A 20431-nucleotide genomic window follows, 5' to 3' on the forward strand; every position below is an offset into this window, starting at 1 on the left:
CTTCGGGCGGATTCCATTATACTCTTACGCCAACATCTAGAGAAAGGGAACCAACCGGAAAAGTGCGATCCCTTGGCGTATTGGGAGGTAAAACTTTATATGCTAAATCTTTTGTTCTTCAAATATTCAATTAAACAAAATATCTTATTTCAGATGTCAACTGATGAACCATTTAAAAAGATCTCGAAAAAGTTCCTTTGTATTCCAGCGTCCTCATGCGAGTCTGAACGCCTCTTTAGCAAGGCAGGCCAAATGATTTCGGACCGTCGCACTCGCTTATCGCCATCAGTCGTCGATAAGCTTCTGTTCCTTAACAAAAACAAAAATATTAATAAAATTAAAATATAATAACAAAAAAAAAAAAATTTTGTTAAACATCGATTAAACATCGATGTTTTTCACCAAAAACATCGACGTCCACAAACATCGATTATTCTCCACTTCTACTAGCTTGGCAGCCTTTATCAGTTCACTATGTCCTTTATCAGTTCACACTGTCTTCTGAGTCTTCGTCCCCTGATGCAACCTCAATGGAATTAAGGAAGTCAGTTACCAGCGAACAGGTATTCGATTCCTCAATCGATTGCAGACTTTGGACTGGCCTTTGCTGACTTGATGATGGCCCAGGACTATCAAAACACCGCGGTGCCTCCTATGAACAAAGAAGTTTAGAATTGTCATCAAAAAATTAACGGAATAAATATAATGTTGAAATATAATTACCTGCGATCATCTTCAGAATTTGAACTATTAAAAGCTTCAGTTGAGCTCTGGCCTGCATCAAACTGATAGGATTCTTAAGCAAAACCCTTCTTATTCGAGGGTCCAAATATAAACTGCAGACGACAACGTTGTTTTCTATAAGAGATGCCTCTCGAGATTCGATGCACGACTTTAGAATACTGCCATTTTTCTGCTTTACAGCCCCAACAGTAAGTTTTAGCCCTAGCCACAGCTTGTAGAAGTCACCCATATATAGTTGTGTGCTCTGCAATTTTCTGGCTAAGAAAGCTGGCTCTAGAACTTTAACTAGCCCTTTTAGATCTTCCCATTCGGTTTTTTACCATGTTACGTCCGTTGTCTGTTGTGACGGTATATATTTGGTCTTTGGTAATGCCAAAGCTATTTAAGAGGTATGTAACCTCAGCACACAAATTTTGGCTCGTATGTTTTTTATTAAGCTCTATAAGGCCCAAAGTAAAAACAACAATTTCACTGCCATTATAAAATTGCGCATTGACTCCCAGAATACCTCGATTACATCGAGTGGCTGTATCCATTTTTAATGAAATTATTTTGCCTTTTAAAAGACTCGTAATTTTGTCTTTTATTTTGGCACATTTTTCCGAAACAACATCCATAACGTTCCTGGAATTCACAGCTGGCATATTCAGACCGGAAAAAATTTGCTCAGTCAAAGTTTTGAATGCTTTGGAATCTAAAATAGCAAATGGCATTTTCTCGACCGTCACCAGATCAACGCAAGCCTCTTTCACGGCACTTTGACTCATAGTCGAAGAAAACTTTATTAGTTTTTCCGGAATATCATCTTCCTCTTGCTGGGCCAATTCAGACAGATATATTTTGTTGTGCTTGGATTTTAAATGCCGTTCCAGATTGCAATTATAGTTTCCGGAAAATGTTTTATTGCATACTTTCCACTTCAATAAGTTTTGTCCCACGTCGAAATCAAAAAAACTCCGCGAAACATAACTACGATTACGGCCCATTTTTTTATTATTTGCAATTTTTTAAGCGAGTACGATTAGCGAGCGGTTGCTTGTAAAGTTTAACTGCATAGACTGCCAAAACATACAGGCCTGCCCCGGTAATCGTAAAATTTTTTCGATTTCGTTTTGGGCGTTTTTGTTTTTTTAGCTGCTAGAGCTTTGGGCTTTTATGTTGTAAACAAGACAATGAGCATTAAACTAGGTACACTTATATGCATAATAATAATAAGTAAAATTAAAAATATAAATTAATATTATAAAATGAGTGAAATTAAAAAAAAAAGTATTAAAAATTTTTTTTTTAATTTAAAAATGTGATTTTTGGGTTCGTCTGTTTTCGATTCATATAAGCATGTAAAAATTTTTTCGAAGAAACCTCGCAGAAAGAAGTTATTACACATTGAGAGAAATTCTGAGCGAAAAAATATCGCTCAAAAAATGATCATTATTTTTTGATCGAACTTTTTTCGCTCAAAATAATAATTATTATTCTTTGAACGAGTAAATAAAACTCAATTAATAATTAAAATTGGTTTATTATATAAAAAATCTAGATTTCAGCAATCATTGGTTATCTCGAAAGAGCATCCAAATTGTAGCCGATTGGTATAATTCGTTTCTTTGTGCGACTTTTCCAAGTGAATGATTTTTTTGTTTAAAGAAAACATTGATAATCATTATTTACGGTCCCTCGAATAAATTCATATTTTCTTGAAATGCAACTTATAGTATATTTACACCGACCTGAGTTACCTATCGAAATCGAAATTAACGCAATAACGCAAGATGCTAGTTTATACTACAAAAGTTGCGTTATTGCGTTAGTTTTTGACAGCCTGTTTGAAATTATTTGAAACAAAAAAAATTACGAAAATGAACAACGACGAAAGCTTGATAATATCAGCAATAGAGCAACATAAAGATGAAGTTCATGGAATTGGCTGGGATGTCTCCAGCAACCTTCGAGGAGCTTCAAAATTCAGGGATTGCCCTGAACACCTTTGGATCCTCTGCGGAATACCCCACTATAGCGAGGTCCCTTGCCATATCCAGAGCAAATAAGTGCAATAAGGGATGGACAACCCGATCAAGAAACTTTTATAGGAAATGCAAGCGAAAATGCTAAACGCATTAGGTAAGCGTTGGGCGTACATTTCCAATAAATAATTTGCATATACATTTTAAATTTATAGATTTTTATTTTAATTGTTTGTTTTAAGTTTGTTTCTGTCTTCCTGATGAAGCAGAGTCTACCAGTTCTTCCAATTGGTCCCGACAATTCTTTCGCTGCCCAGTCTCAGGAATGGACGACTGGCTAAGACATTTTCCCCCCAATCCCCTAGAAGTGCGCCCAACGGCAGCTCTTCACACATTGTGTATCGCACAAATCTATTTTCGGCCATTTTTGAAATCAGATTGAATTATTTGAATTATCAATCGTCAGCTGCTTAGTTTTTTTTTTTCGATTTGGTGGTGGAACTTGTTCGATAGTCCGAATATCGAGTAGAAATCTAACAAATTTCTTGTAATCGACACGACAATCAAACACATCTGTTTTTTTCGATATGAACGCAACTTGGACGCAACTTAGACGCAACTTTTTCCCATCACTAAAAACTACTAGTAAAAAAAACTACGTTTACTGAGTTAACGCATTAACCCAGCCTGGTGTAAATAGGCTTTTAGTGTGTACTTAATAGATATCAAAGAGAAAATTGTGTAGAAAACATTTCGTTTGTTTTGCATGCAAAAAAAAAAAAAATAAATAAATAAAAATGCACTTAAAAATACCATAAAAAAACATAAAATACCAAAATTATAGTTTTCTGTCCGATATATAAGTTATGCATGTATGTACATACATGTTCATACATACATACATGTTCATACATACATACATACATACGTACATCCAAACCGCGAAATGATGTCATTTTTTCTGTGGCGAACTTATGGCGCTTTTCGGCGACATAAGATCGCGGCTGGCGAAATAATGTCGTTTTTCCTGCGGCGAACTTATGGCACCCGCAAGCGTCATAAGATCGCGCGAAATTATGTCGTTTTAAAACGGCAAACTTATGGCGGCGGACTTATGTCGATACCCCTACTGCGATATTAGGTCTATGACACAAAATTGTATATTCAAACCGTCTAGAGATCTGAGGGCATATGCGTAAGCGACATATTTGCTCGTATGGTTTTCAAACTGAAAATATTCTTAACAAGAAAGGAAGCTAACTTTGGCTAGCCGAAGTTGAAATACCTAACCTAACCTAAGTATACACTCTTACAAGCTATATTTAGATTTATGATGGCTATAAGGTGTTTTATATGTAAGGACAACAGCTTTTGGAACTCCAGAGTCAGAAAATATCCAATCAATTTGGGTTTGGTGTTTTCTTGTTGCAAAATTATACAATGACAAAAGATTATGTCTATTCAAATATTCCTCCAAAACATCGCTCGCTGAGGATCTGCAGATATTAAAATCTCCTGATATTACCACTTTATTATTATCTAAATGACGTGTCAAGACATTTAAAAACAATCGATTAGTGGATTGCTCTAGGTGTTGGCGATTTCTTTGTCTCCAAAAAGAAACTGCACATTTGACGAAAAACTTTGTTTAGCATATATACGTATTCCGTTTTTTCTAATACCATTTAACCGATTGCTATCAATTCTTCTTATAATGTCGACATCCTTTAATTTTAATTTTTAGATGCAGAATATATGGCAGTCCCTGGGTTTCAGACATTTTCATATTTTGGGCATTTCTGAGAGTTGTTTCTTTGTTTCTTACTGATTTCACAGTATCTATGGCAGTTGAAACGAACTCTTCTGTGGCGATTTGAGCGAGCTTTAAGGCGTTGTACTGGTCGAATTGTTTCAGTCATGAAATTGTGGGAATACTCTAGCTTCCTTTTATGGTGAACGTGTATGACATGAGTCAAATCAAAATCTGGGAAGTCAAAGCCTATAGAGAGGCAAAGGGATGGTAATTTGCCCTTTGAAACGCTCTGACGACATGTGCTGCAAAACTGGTATTTGCCGAACGGACTCGGAAATTTCCTACTTAAATAAAATGCGTTGTCTACATTTAAAGTGGGAAACGTAGCAGGTATAGAAATTTTATACCCAAGCCATTGTTGGACTCCGCAGCTTCCTCTGTGAGTTCTCCAATTGACAGCAACGCATTTTCTATTACCTACGCACCATGAATTAAAATTTAGTGCACTGTCGCTGGAAGATAGTACCATGGATACTTTTTTATTAACTGCTTAGCAGTATCCAAGGCATAGGTTTCGAATTTTTTAACATTAATAGAATATCCTGATGCTAAAGCTTGCAAGATCGTCGCGCATCGGGTTATCACATCTTCATCAATGCCTGTAATCTTAGCTGCCAAACTTGGGTTACCAAAAAATTTCCTGTCAGTATTTCCATCGTTGGAAGTTCCTTTTCCTCCGTCTCTTGGCTTATCAACAATTATTTCCATTTCTTCTCGAAATTCCGCTTTGATTCGTTGTTTTCTTGGCAGTACGTTAAGCAAGATCCGCGCTTGCCACATTTTTGTTTCTAACTTGTATGATATGTGCAAAAAATACTCGAAAAAACGTATATAGGAATGAAGTGGAGATAGGCCGAATCCGAAAACTTTTTCTCAACTTTTTTTGTAAGACATATTTCTAAATCATTCATTTCGGTGGGTTTTGCACCGCATATAAAACATTTCATGGACGACGTGTGGCTTAACGAGTTGCAAACTTTACCATCTACCATAGTAAGTTGCAGACTATGTTTTATGAGTAATTTCTTACAGAAAATTTGAAATTCGGCAGGCATTAGGTTCTCTATTTTCTTTTTAATATACAATTCTTCTTCAATGGCGGTCTCCTTCTTAAATTGAATCGTAACTGGCCTACAATAACGTGTAGATGATGGCCTAGGATTTTTCCATATTATTTTGGAGTTACTTTCACATATAAGCTGAAGTGGGACGAACGATGTTGCAAAGAGACATCTATCATCGTCATTACAATTGGAAAACTTTTGCTTGTACTCACTGTGCCCAGTACTGCCATCAAACCGCCATTTTCCAATTAATGTTAAAGCGTTCTCCATGTCATCAAGACAATTTTCAATTACAGTTTTTTTGGAGCTGTAAAATACCAATAGCTGTATTATCTATCAGACTCTGCAGCTCCACTTTTGCAAGTGTTTCATCTACTGTTATGTCCTTTGGATATATTGAAGAATTTTTCATAGCTTGGCAATACGCATGAAGAAGCTTCACTATTTATTCACGAATAAGCAAGTATTGGTGTTTCGTTATTCCTGTGTCCATTAGAAGCGATAAAACCTTTTCAATATCAGCTTCGGATGACTTCAAGATCTGTGGAAAATCGGCTGAGTGCAAAACAGAAACTACAACTACTCATCATGTTTTTCGAGCAGCGGTATCCGAAGACGTTACGTAATTTTTGAGGACTCAGCTAAATCAACTTTTGGTCGTCCATGTTCAGCACTTGAAATTTTTTCAGAGGCTGCAAATTGTTATGTGCGAACTCTAAAAAAAGGAGAAATATAAAAAATTGTTTACCAAAAGCCAGAAGATGATCGGTATGTCCGATAACCGGTCATCGACGACTCGTGAGTCCAGGGAGTCGGGTAACTGAGTCCAATACGGAACTGGTTCCTTAAACCGGATGACTCCAAAAAGGAACCAAAGTTTGAACCCGAGAAATTTTGAGTGGTTTTTGGGATTAAGAGAGGCTTAGGAAAAAGGCAAAGGTGAAGTAAAGGGCGAAGATCCGTGGCAGCAGGCGGTTCGAGTAGCAGAAAAATTACGCAAATAAAAAAAAAAAAAAAAGAGAAAAACGAGTTTCTACCAGTGAGTTGTGACAAGATATCCTAGTGAGAACCAAAAATCCTAGTCTAATTAATTATAGCATATTCCGGAGTGAATAATCCTGGACCAGGAACGATATTTGGGGAAAAAACAGGAAGATCAGCCACCAGGAAGAAGACGACTTTTCGAGGAGAAAAATTGGCCACTCCTTCCTGGGTGGAAACAGGTTTTTATCCCTAAATATAATTATAAAAACAAATACAACCGCCAAAAAAAAAAAGGAAATGTAGCTCACAGAAAAATATAAAGTAATTTAAGTCATATTTATTCCACATATCTGTTAATTCATCTAAAACATTACTCGTCATATGGTTGTTAATTAATATTTATTAAATTATTTATTTATGTAATTATTTATAAATGTTCCTTGTATGAAGTCCTTCGGTACCGTGGGTAGGATATTTCTATGTTAGAATTTAAGACAGAAAATGAAAATATAGTGAAGTGATCGAAATGAAGTTCGAGTAGACATTCGTGTTGGGGGGGGATGTGATGATTTGAGCAGATGCAATCCACTATAACAATTTGGGAGATGTGTCGGAGGATACACTCATGGTTGGGAGGGACTCCAAGGACTACGGATGAGCCAGGTAGTCCAATCCAGAAGTTACAAAAATCCGTTGCCAAAATGTTAGCCGTTGTCCAAGTTTGAAATTCCGTTTTGTTTTTGTTGTTGTGTCTGCTGGGTGATATATTTGTGGTCGTTCCCCTCCTTGAGAGAGACTTTGCCTAGCCGGCAACGAACGCGCGAAAAGCTGGACATAACAAAATTGCAATGATTTCAATAGCGTTCAGCCAATTGGATTGTTAATGAACAATTGAACTTTTGATTCGATTGTATTTAGCCCAATAAGCAATAATTTTTTTGCAAATATAATACAATTGTCAAGATATTTTATATAAACTGCGTAGCCTTTGTTATTATACTTTCTTTTACTAAATTATTCACATCACGAGTTTTTTTTGCATTTGCTTCCTTTTAAGTGCACCAAAGATCAAAAATGTACATCCCTGAAAATTCACAGTTACATGAAGCACCTAAAGAAAGCGATAACATAAAAATTGAAAAAAATAATAAGCAAAATTTTCGGTAAACAGAAATGACAACACGAATGACGAACGCAAAAGAAACATCACAAAAACAAACGAAGAACAGCAGTCTGCGTCGAAAAGTTGATCTTGGAAACGGTAAGAGAGCTTGAGGTTATTAATTATTATACATATGTATACAAATCAGCAAATATCAGCATTTAACATTTTTATTACCTTAAAACATTGACAAATACCCTGATAACACTTATAAAGGGGTGATCGGGGGGCAACATACACTAAGCTAACTAAAAATCCACTTAAACAGACAAAATGACGATCACAATACATTGGAAATTGGTATTAATTAAAAATAAACAATAAAAAATAATAAATAATTCAAATTAATTTTAGTAAAAGAACTTATTAAAGTAAATGCCAGAGACGTTTGAACCAGTAAGGTATTTAATTTCTTTTTTTCGTAATTTTTCTTTTATTTTTTATTTTTAAGGCCTAATATCTTAAGAATATTGTGTCCAAGTTTTACATCGATCATGGGAAAATTGACGAAGTTATGCAGAGTTGAACGAAGGTCGGTTGGTGTTAAATGCATGAGAATCACAAAGTTTAAAGCGCTCTCCTGGAAAATTCAATTTTTCAAATCATTGTACACGATTACAGAAAAACTACTGGACCGATCGATTTGAAATTCGGCACACACATTCTTTAACTAATTCCTCAGGTATTCACTTCGGCCTTTTTTTAATTTTTAATTTTTATATATATTTAAATTAAGAAATAACGTTTTTTTTAGTCAAAAATCGGGATTTTGACTTTCAAATTTCCTCAAAAATCACAAAAAAACTAAAAAAAAAAAACGCTTCCTGAATACCTCGTGAAGCTGTCGGGGCCGTGGCAAGTACAAGTCCAGAAAATTCCCAATAAAAGCAGGCAGAGGTTTTGGATGATGTTGATGAGGAGGACAAACGATCCGTCTTCTTTCGAATTTATTTTCAGAGTAATAAAAGAGAGGTACCACTAATATGGCGACAGGTACATTTTCCCCAGAGATGCTCCCCTGGCGATATTGCCCCTTGTTCAGCATGAACATTCTCCCCCCCTCGCAAGAGGAATACTTGCGATCTACGAAAGGGAACACCGTCCGGAGAGGATGCTAACCCTTGTGCGCGCCAGGATAGGCGTGCACAACCGGCTGCGGGATGGAGACATATCCATTGGCGTGGCGGGCCGCCGAGGTCCGGATACAGGCGCCTGCTGGCGCTGCTGTGGCTGCCGCTGAGGCCGAGAATCCGAGGGTGGGTTGCGCCTTTGTCGGGGCCGCGAAGAGCGAGGCTGCCCAGTGTGGAGGTGCAGCAGCGTGTGATGAGCCTCCTTGCCAGACGGTTCGCGCAGTACTGGCTAATTAGTACCGCGCGGAGCCGCTTCACAGCCGGCAGTTGGAGAAACCGTTGGCAAACCCTCAGAGCGTGGACTCTCCCGCAGACTCTGTATACATTGCTCCCGGATGAGCGACGAGGATTTCGGTGGGTCGTTGGAGCCATTGTATACACGGATCTACGTTAAAAACAGAGAAATGGATAAATATGAAAATGAAGTGTTATGGATGAGGATGAACAAGACACGTGGACGGAACGACGACGTTGGATGACACAACTTAGGACTAGTAAATGTCAATTGGAAGGACTAATCTATTGAGGAGTCACTATGGTCAGTGGGGCCGTCCATTGGGAGGCGAATAATTTTCGCAGCTGGTCGTCGGATGACGCCCCATGTTGTGGCGGTCGAAGGTAGAAAAACGCTCCAGGCGGGGTATGGATATGGACCTGACTAGCAACTCTGGCTTTGGATGTCAGCCGATGGGTACACCAGCCATCAGTCGTTTCGACTCGGATGAAAATGGCAGCCCCATACGCGTCCTGGTACTGCAATTTGGCTGCAGGATGGAAACGCACCCATGTCGGACTACGAATTTCCCTCAGGATTGGATACCCTTTCAAAAACTCTTGCCACTTGGTCACAAGGTCGGTGGGGAGTGGCTGATCCCAGCCTAGCTCCCGTAGCCAAATTTCCTGCATGAAAATCTTGGCTCGGATTACGAAAGGCGATAACCACCCTGCTGGGTCGAAAAGTTTGGCTATCTGAGACAAAACCTCTCGTTTGGTGTAGGCAGTTTGCAGGGGGATCACCATTGGAACAAAAAAGAAACTATCGGATGTAGCTTGCCAACGGATCCCGAGAGTTTTCGCCGTGCTGGCATCTTCCAGCTCAAGGAAGTCTGCACTGACCAAATGTTCCCTCGGAATCGCTTGTAGGAGTCTTCTTTCGTTGGAGGTCCACTTGCGCAGTGGAAAACCGGCACTCTCGAGAGCCAGCCGAAGCTCTTTAATGGCTAAAACTGCCGACTGCCGAGTGTGAGCCCCTGCGAGCACATCGTCCACGTACATAAAATTCGAAATGATGTCGCTGGCCAAAGGATATTGGCCTCGGATGTCCTGAGCCAACTGCTGAAGCACTCTGATGGCCAGGAAGGGCGCACAATTTACGCCGAAGGTGACTGTGTCGAGTTCATTGTCACAGAGCTCACCGTATTTGTTGCGGAATAAGATTCTCTGAAAGCGCGTGTGATCAGGATTGACCCGGATTTGCCGATACATCTTTGTGATGTCCGCATTAAAAACATACTTAAAGAAACGCCATTTTAGAATCTGAATAGTCAGATCGGACTGTAGTACAGGCCCCGCATGAAGGATATCATTGAGGCTGTTCCCGTTTGATGAGGGATTGGAAGCGTTGGACACGACGCGAACCTTCGTCGTGGTGCTATCTGGTTTGAAGACAGCGTGATGAGGCAGATAAAAACTGCTAGAGTCGTCAGGGGAGACTTGGTGCATATGACCTAAGTCTAAGTACTCTCGAATGACTGAGTCGTACTGCTCCTTCAATGGAAGATCTTTACTTAATCGCATTTCGTTTCGGAGGTACTGAGCTAGTGCGATGGGTCTGGAATGTCCAAGCTTAATATTGTCCGGCTCTTTAAAGGGCAGCGAAACAACATATCTTCCATCCTCACTTCTTTTGGTGGATCGGATAAAGTTCTCCTCGCAAACCGAGGTGGATTCCTTTACTAACTTCACTGGAACATCCTCCACCTCCCCAAATTTGGTGAGGATGCTGCCTGGTTTGGACTCGGTCACTGCTAATCGGGCTGAAAAAGAACAGATTCTGCTTATGGGACTCGTTGCAATAGGACCGCAAAGAGTCCACCCGAATATGGTCTCTTGACCAAGGAGTGTTCCACAAATATTGGAATGGGAGCCTCTGAGCATGATTGATGGCAGGATATCGGCACCAATAAGCACGTCAATCGGCGAGCTCCGGTAGAAATCTGGATCTGCTAGTTGCAGAGGTGGAAGATCCTTTAATGAATCCTCTGGTATAGTGTAGGATGGGAGATTCCCGGCTAACTGTGGTAGCACATACGCACAGGTTTCAATTTGGATATGGGGCTTGACGGGAGAACCTAGTCTGAATTGACAACGCTTACGGGGCTGAGCTGCAACGGAAAGGTTGACCCCTGAAACTTGCGCTTGGATGGACTCATAAGGCAACTTAATCAGGTTGAACAACCGTTCTGAGATAAAGGTTGCCTCGGAACCTGAGTCAATGAGAGCCCGTGCTGAGTATTTGATGCCCAAATGGCAAACTTCTATTATTGCCGTACTCAGGAGGACCCCTTGCGTGTTAACGGCAAGAAACGTTTGCACATTCGCTTGACCCGTCGATGGAGTGGACTGTATATGTTGCTGGATTGCTGTGGATGGATGGGACTGTTGGTCAGGCATAACCACTGAATGGACTGGCGGAGGGCCGCTTCGATGCAGGAGAGTATTGTGACGTCCACTGCAGGTGTAGCAATTATGCGTGCTGTTGCAGTCCCGGAGCAGATGCGTTCTTGCGAAGCAGTTCAAGCACAACTTCTGCTGTTTCACATGTCTCTCTCGATCTGCGACTGACATTCGCAAGAATAGAGGACATACACGGAGTGGATGGTTCTCTTGTGCACAGAGTTTACAGGATTGCGGGTTTACCGTAACTCTGTTTTCGAAGGTTTGGATCGACCGCGAGCTATTGTCAGCCCTCAGTGCCCTGGATTGAACGCTCGCGTTTGGCTTGAACTCCTCAATCGCCTCAAGCGTTCGATGACGATCTTTTAAGAAGGCCTGGAATTCAGCCCAGAGTGGAACCTCTGACTTACTTAGCAGGGACTGTTCCCAAAGAGCCAACGTTAGTTTTGGCAACTTGGACGAGCACAGGAAAACAAGCAGGCAATCCCAATTCGTGGTCTCGACTCTTGCTAATTGCAGGGCCGTTAAACAACCTTGGATTGTGCTCTCTAAATGCTTCAAGGATTTTCCGCATTCCTGGGCAACAGAAGGCAAATTAAACAAGATCTTTAATTGGCTATTGACCAGCAGCCTCTTGTTCTCGAACCGATTCTGCAAGTTTCTCCACGCTGACTCAAAACCATCATTGGTCAACGGAGATAAGGCCACAATGGATTTGGCCTCGCCGCTCGTCTTCGCATTGAGATGGAACAGTTTTTCGACTTCTGAAAGCCGAGGATTGCGTATATAGATGGCGGAGAAAAGGTCCCGAAATGTGGGCCATTGAACATAGTCACCATTGAAAACTTCGCACTCGACTGGAGGTAAGCGACATCCGCCCTGAGACGGCGTCAGATTGGAGGACTGAACAGACTGTTGTGCGCGTGAATCTGCAATGATCTCATTGAGGCTTGCTGCGCACCGCTCGTAAACGGTATAACAGTCGTCATACTTGGATTGCATGGCTGTTATTTTGTCTTTGCAGGTTTGACTGGCCACAACTTCGGAGCACGTCTCATATTCCTTTTCCACCTTGTCCCAGAGGGCCCTGATCTGTTCGAGTCGAACCCTACTCGTGTGGATGGACGGATTTGTGTCCTCATTGGTATTGATTCTGGCTTCAAACTGACTCACCCTATCGGTTATGGTCGTGAACTTCCTCAAGGCCCTGTCTCCCTCAGCTTGAGCCATTCTGCCACTTGCTCTAGTGAAGTGGGGAGATACGACTGACCTTGCGGCTTTTGTGGATGGAACAGACCGTGGAACTTCAAGCGACGTGCTCGAAGATCTTAGTGGAGTTGCGGTTGTCAATGGGCCTTTGCTGCGAGAGGGATTTTCGCTTTTGGAAGGCACAGTAGATTCACTCTTCTCCCTGACTCTGTGAGACTCTTTTTCCTTAGAAACGGCCAAAAAGGATTTTGGTTCCTCACCGTCACCAATTGGCTCTCGTAGCTCTCGTAGGAGCCGGAAAATGTAAGTGAGTGAGGTAGTCTATCGACTTTGACGTGGTTCGGAGAGGGGCCGCTGGATACGCGCAAAAAAAAAAAACAGAGTTAATCGAAAAAATGTTATCGATTTCAATTAGTACGGGGACGCTGGATGAAGCGTTCAAAATTGATGGTTATCGATTTTAAATCAATACAGGGACGCTGGATAAAGCGTTCAAAATGGTTATCGATTTGAAGGATAAGGGGGCGCTGGATGGCGCGTTGACACGGATGTACTCGGTTCGAAAGATATGGGGGCGCTGGATAACGCGTAGAACAAATTAATCGAAAAAATGCTATCGATTTCCAATTAATACAGGGACGCTGGATAACGCGTTGACACGAATGCACTCGGTTCAAAAGATATGGGGGCGCTGGATAACGCGTAGAACAAATTAATCGAAAAAAAGCTATCGATTTCCAATTAATACAGGGACGCTGGATAACGCGTTGACACGAATGTGCTCGGTTCAAAAGATATGGGGGCGCTGGATAACGCGTTGGCACGGATGTACCCGGTTTAAAGATATGGGGGCGCTGGATAACGCGTAGAACAAATTAATCGAAAAGGATGTTATCGATTTTAAATCAATAGAGGGACGCTGGATAAGCGCAGGAAAACAGAGTTAATCGAAAAAATTATATTTATCGATTTGGAATAAGTGCAGGGACGCTGGATAAGCGTAAATAAACAAATAATACTCGAAAAGGATGTTATCGATTTTAAATCAATACAGGGACGCTGGATAAGCGCAGGAAAAACAGAGTTAATCGAAAAAATTATATTTATCGATTTGGAATAAGTGCAGGGACGCTGGATAAGCGTAAATAAACAGATAATACTCGAAAAGGATGTTATCGATTTTTAAATCAATACAGGGACGCTGGATAAGCGCAGGAAAACAGAGTTAATCGACAAAATTATATTTATCGATTTGAAATAGAACCGAGAAAAAATATGTAGAATCAATTATTCGGGGACAAATAAATGTTTGTCGAAAAATACTGTGGGGTTGGAAAGTGAAGACAAAAGGATAAATCGAAAATGTATGCTTAATCGGAACGGTGTACACGATTTGGAAAAATTAGGTTGTAAATTAGTCGAATTGAAACTCAAAAAACCAATAATGCAAAAAAAAATGCACCCAAGTGTGAACGGCTCATTAACAGACGCGTATGGTAATAGCGTCGCAACCTTGGCGGCCAGTACTTACATACATATGTATTTACGCAAAATAAACAAACAAAAAAACTATTAAAAACGCAGATTTTTTAATTTTGTTTGTTTCACTTGGTTTTGTGTTTGAATGCAGCGACACTGATAGCTGCCGATGCTCAATTGCCGGTCCAGCAATTTATGTATATGGATATGTGCATATATGTATGCACGTATGATCGGCCAGCTGGAGGAGGGGGTTATCTTTATTTATCTTTTTGTTTTGTTGTTAATGTGCAGTGGATGGAAAATATGTATATTTGTGGTGGATGGAATATGATCTTTATTTATTTTCTCTTCTAAATGCCGCCGATTTGTGAACCAAAGGTGATCTCCATATGTATGTTCATAAATCGGCAATGTTCGTACATACCTATGTGCGTATGCAAATTGTGTAAGTATGTATGTACGTACATATACTACGGAATCGGTGTGGATGTATGGTTTTTTATGTATGGAAAAAAAAACTGGATGTAAACCCTTTCGGATATTGGCTGATTTAGAAAATAGGAAAGGGGCATATAGCCATGTAAACACATGCATATATATACATATACTACTGCCCAAGTTGGTAGTGCTTTAAATAAATTGGATGCAGCAGTATATCTACATATATATGCATGTATGTACATACATATATGATGGGAATTTCGGCACCGTACTTATCTTGGCAAAAAAGGCGCTGGAATATCTCGGGCGAAGGACCAAAAATGAAGCTGTCGGGGCCGTGGCAAGTACAAGTCCAGAAAATTCCCAATAAAAGCAGGCAGAGGTTTTGGATGATGTTGATGAGGAGGACAAACGATCCGTCTTCTTTCGAATTTATTTTCAGAGTAATAAAAGAGAGGTACCACTAATATGGCGACAGGTACATTTTCCCCAGAGATGCTCCCCTGGCGATATTGCCCCTTGTTCAGCATGAACACCTCGGGACACTTATCCTTTAACGAATGAGGTATAATTTTTTTAGAGCGGATGATCCTGTGGACTGTTGGGATGTACACCGCAAAACAACTTTTTTGGAGGCGACTCGGGAGATTTCCTATAACTTCTCTACTTTTAAATATTTTTCAATACAAAATTTATTAAAAATTATTCAAATGTTGTGTTATTATATGGTATTTAATTAATTAAGCAAACTTTAGCCGTTCCGCCACAATATTTTTTGAAAAGTGGCCTTTTTTGCACCGAGATAACCTTACCACCTAAATCTAGAAAAATATTTTTATGAGTGTAGGTAGTATGGTGAAAAAAGGTTGCAGCTAATCGAAAACCTTGCTCCCTCCGTAAGACACGGTAAAGGTGGGGATGTATGGTGGCTAGTCAAATGGATAACTTCGAGTTCATTGAGTCCACCATGATAACTATGGTAGATGTATATTGAGATTTTTAAACACAATTTGCTTCTAAGCGCTGAAAAATTAGGACAGAGAAATAATTTTTGGTTTTAACAGGGCAATGATCCAAAGCATTGTGTCCGCAGTACTAAGCTGTGGTAGCTTAATAATGTCAAAAATCAATCCTATTGAGCATTTGTGAGACTTATTGGAGCGTAGGATCCGCCAACATACTATAACATCGAAGGATATGCTCAAAATGTGATGCAAGAAGAGTGAACCCAAATAATGGCAAAGGATACGGCGAAATTGGTTCACTCGATGCCAAATCGATTGGCTGAAGTCATTAGACGAAAATGATTACCCACTTCGTCCTAATATATGGGCATTTCCATGGTGTCGCACGCGACATTCGTACGCATTCAAAGCAAAAAAAAAGTATGGTAAATTTAATTTTTATTTCTTTTAAAAATATTAACTTATAGCTCTTGCCAAGGGCTATAATTGGTGTTATTATTGATTTTGAGTGTATGCTCAAATTTAAGAAATTTAAAAAAAATTTAAGGGTTCGCACGCGACAAAAACAGAAGTCACTTTACGCGGCGAGCTGTTTAAACACTGATTTTAGCGAAACGGCTGGGAATATTTTAATGAAACAAATTTTAAAATGTTATGCGATAATATCAATTTCATATGCTTTTATTTACGATCAGAAATTTAGCGTAGTTTATTTTTTATTTAATTTTAATAAGGTGTCGCACGCGACAGTTTTTATCATCATACTTTGCATGTAATTTTTTACTATTTAAGTAAATTAGAAGAGCATATATCCATTTTATTTCGACTTTTTGCATTCTTCTTGTGATGTTCGTAAACAACAGTCAAAGCATAATGCCTCGGTTTGGATGTAATTATCAAAAGAAAACAGGCCCATTTTTATGATGTTTTTCATCAAAATAATGAAAAATCGTGTTTGCGCGAATATGCATTCGAATATTTCGAAATTTGTTTTAGAATATGATAAAGCCCTTCAAATTTAATCAATTGACCTTTTCCTAATGTTACTATGTTGGAAAAAAAATATTTTAGAGAAGTTTTAGTCTTTTGGCCGCGGTTGACATTTCTGTGGAAATGCCCATATAAAAAAAAAAACGATTTTTGATATATATTTTTGTTTTTGTACGCATACTTTTTTTGAATGAATATCAGATCATTTTGGTAATTTTTATACTCTTCAAGGGTAATTTGAGTCGGAAGTTTGCAAAGTAAAAAAGGAGGCGGTTCCAAACCTATAAGGTAAAATATATTCTTGATCAGCATCCACAGCCGAGTCGATATCAGTCTGTCCGTTTCTACGCACACTAGTTCCTCAATTTTGAATCTGAATGAATAGTCTTCTGACTATTCTCACTACTACATATATCGGAACGGGCTGGGTCGGTCAACTATATCATATAGCTATCATAGGAACAATCGGAAAATCTAAAATTTGAATTCATGTGCCCATAGCTCTAAGTAGCGCAACAGAAACCGTTACTAAATTTAAATAAAATGTAAGAAATTAAAATTCAGTCATTATATAATAATTTTTATTAGAAATATTTATGTAAGTATATGAATATGTGTGTATATGGCAACCTTAATCTATTTGGTGAGTGGCCAAATGTTTTTGGTATTCCTTGAAAATGTTGGTCTTGAAGATCTCATTTGGCGCCTGATCCGAACACTTGTGGCATTCGTAGATGAACTTGCCGGGATGTTTGCTCGTCTTGACAATGTGCTTGCGTAGATTATCGATGGTGCTGCACTGGAAGTCGCAGTGGGGGCACTGGTGGGGCTTCTGTCCCGAGTGGCGTAGCGAGTGCCGGCGGAGGTGACCCTTGGTGCGGGTCCTAAACTCGCACTGATCGCATGAGAACCACTCCCTGGCGTCGTCTCCCTCCCGGGAATGGGCTGACTTGAGGTGCCTGGGGAGAAAAATAAGAGAGGCAGCTTGAGCGAAGCCATATTTAAAATCTCAACGCTTGATTAGGCGGTAAATTCCAGTGGCGGCTTGTCCCACCACCGAAGTCAGAACTAATTGCTAATTTTGTATTCGAATCGCACGTTCGAAATCAAAATACGAGTAAGTTGGCAATTGGCAATTGCTTTTCGGCCAGTGGGAGAAGCGGTGGTAGGAGCAGAAACCGCAGAAAGAGCAGCGAACCCAACCAATCCAGACTTGGCTTAGATGGAGATCAGCTTTTGGGCAAAGAGCGCGAAACCACAATTGGTGGTCTGGTCTTCACGACTGCGCAGTGAGCTACTTTTCGGAGTCCCAATAAAAAAAATAGTGACTTAAATAAATAAAATCTCTTCAACGATTTAAAAACAAGAAAAGGAGCTATTGTCGATTTTCGATGTTTGCTTTGGTCCTGTCTTAGGATTCCCAACGACTCCTGGCTAAGATGTAGGGTAGAGTACCAAGAAAATTAGTGATAGTCAGCGAGTGGTCTGATGATTAAACGATCGTAACCACAGCTGCAACTTGTCTATTGACAAATTGTTTTTGTTATTTTTGGCTTAAGTGGCGGCTTTGATTTTTACAACATCGAAGACGACTAGTCCTCGAGTCTGAAGAACTTTGCAAATTTTCTAAATATTTTTATATAAACTCTATATGTACAAATTATTTTACCACCATCGCACAGTAGCGCCTCTCGAACAATTAGCGTTGCAAAAATCGAAAAAGTCATGTTCGCAAAAACGATTTTAACCATACTTATTCGACTGGAAATTTAACAAGGATTCAGAATCTGCAATAAAATCAATTTCAAGATTTTTTTTGTAGAAGTTATGAGCATTTAAAGTTGAACTTTGTTTCGTTTTTTGCATCATACAAAAAAAAATGTGTAAATTGGTCGACTTTCAGGTAATATTACAAAAAAACCATAAAACCAATGGTCATGGTTTTAACTTTAAATGATAGATACATTCATAAACTATTAAAGAACCTAAAGAAAACGACACTTTGGTTTGGGCTTCTACAGGTAAATCGCTACCTGCCAGGTGTCCATTTTTTTTCACCTTTTTCTGCCTAAAGTAGTCTATATCTTTTGACGCCAATGCCGGCCACTGACTACACTATGACTACAAGTTCCGTGGATCTTTCCTGGACCAGAATTAACTTTCATCGGCTGCGTCAAGCTGCGTCTGCGGAAATGCAACGCAAAAAACCAAAACAACTCAGGGTAAAATATACCAAAATACCGACACAATTTCATACATTTCAAGAAATATACTAACTGTAGCGCGTGGCGGTTACACTTCGAATTAAAAAAAAAAATTTTTTTTCAGTTTTCAAATTATTTTTATTTGAGCAAATACATAAAAATAAACATAAAAAATTAAATAAAAAATATTTTTTAAAAATTGTTTTCATTGAAAAAAAATTATTTGTTCACTTTGATCCCCTTTAAAAAGGCGTATTTGTGGGCGTGGTACTTTATGCAGTAAATATATACATTTTACAACAATTACCTGTCCAATGCCGTTTAAATTATTCGATTACCTTATTTGGTTCAAAAGATATGATTTTTGCAACGCTAAATGAGAAAAGGCGCTACTGTGCATCGTTAGGAGTACAATTCTATAAGTAACAGTGAATCAACATGTTCCTAACAATAGTAAGTTTAATTTTTATAAATTTAAGCATTATTGAAAAAAATGAAGTGCCTTTTTTCATGTTGCGTTTTTATTTCACCCACAATGTACACTCAACTGTAGCATTTCTACACCATTGTAAATGTTGCTACTATACAGACTAGTATGTATATAAAACATTTGACTGAGCTTTACTAAACCATTAAAACAGTAACTGTAGCTTTCTTACTTTCTTGTCTTTTGTTTACATTATAAAATCAATCTTACTTTTAACCCTTAACTTATAATTATGCACCTACTACTTGACTGTTTTATTTAGTTTGTTTGTTAACCATTAAAACCCAATATGCTCTTCCAAGGAAGAAGGGGCTACCTCACTTACACTATCGCAGTTACGCGCCTTCAATTACGCCCCGGTGCTCCTTGAGCGCTTCCCCAAAGCCCCAGTGAAGGAGTCTGGTGGCGAGTGTATGTGTGTGTTGTCCACTCCACTTATCAGCTACTGTCCAAACCGAAGACTCACAATTAATTGCCAATGTTTTTTAGTGGACTCTCGGGCCGCCGGAATCGGAATCTGTGTGAAATCTCAAGCTCAAACTGAATAAACTGAAAACTGAAGCCCCAGCGGAGTTGGGCGAAGCAGACGGACGCGTCTCATGCGCGCCTCGGTAGGCTTAATTAGCGGCAAGTAATGGAGCTTCAAGATCGTTCCGGGGCAGCCCCAAGTTGTAGGAGGCCCTCTGTCTACATCTCTGTGTCGAATGCCGACAAACTCGCGGATACAGATTCGCAAATCGAAGCCGAGGATGTGCTGGCCGAACGCCTTTTTGGCTGCGCTTTGAAATTCCTGGATCACCAGCGCTGCCTTTTGATAGCTAATTGAAGATCTCGGATGTGAGTTAAGCGCATCACGGAGCTCTGCCGCAGAGTCCGGAATTCTGGGCAAGATTTATGCAATCCCTGATTCTCAACTAAGGTCAACTTTTTCGCATTTTAATGAGGCGAGGTTTTTGTTTTTTTGTTACTGTGAGACTTGCGTTGCGTTCGCTGAATGAGTTCGTTAAATGGAACCGCGTTGAATACTGGAAATATACCTAATAATTGGGTTTGTGTGAATAAAAATCCATTCAAGGTATAATTAGTTCACAGTGAAATTTTATAAATATATTTTGA

General features: G+C 39.5%; 1 protein-coding gene across 1 annotated transcript in view; it reads right to left on the reverse strand.

Annotated features, from left to right (window-relative positions):
* Positions 1–17255: 17255 nt before the first annotated feature.
* Positions 17256–20431, reverse strand: part of LOC108081844 (zinc finger protein 425) — a 43638-nt gene continuing 40462 nt past the window's right edge. Inside the window, exon 4 of the mRNA XM_041777033.2 lies at positions 17256–17583. Within this exon, the coding sequence (XP_041632967.1) occupies positions 17256–17583 (328 nt within the window). The remainder of the gene's footprint in view (positions 17584–20431) is intronic.

This window comes from Drosophila kikkawai, chromosome 2R, assembly GCF_030179895.1.
Source record: "Drosophila kikkawai strain 14028-0561.14 chromosome 2R, DkikHiC1v2, whole genome shotgun sequence".
NCBI classification, from domain to species: Eukaryota; Metazoa; Arthropoda; class Insecta; order Diptera; family Drosophilidae; genus Drosophila; species Drosophila kikkawai.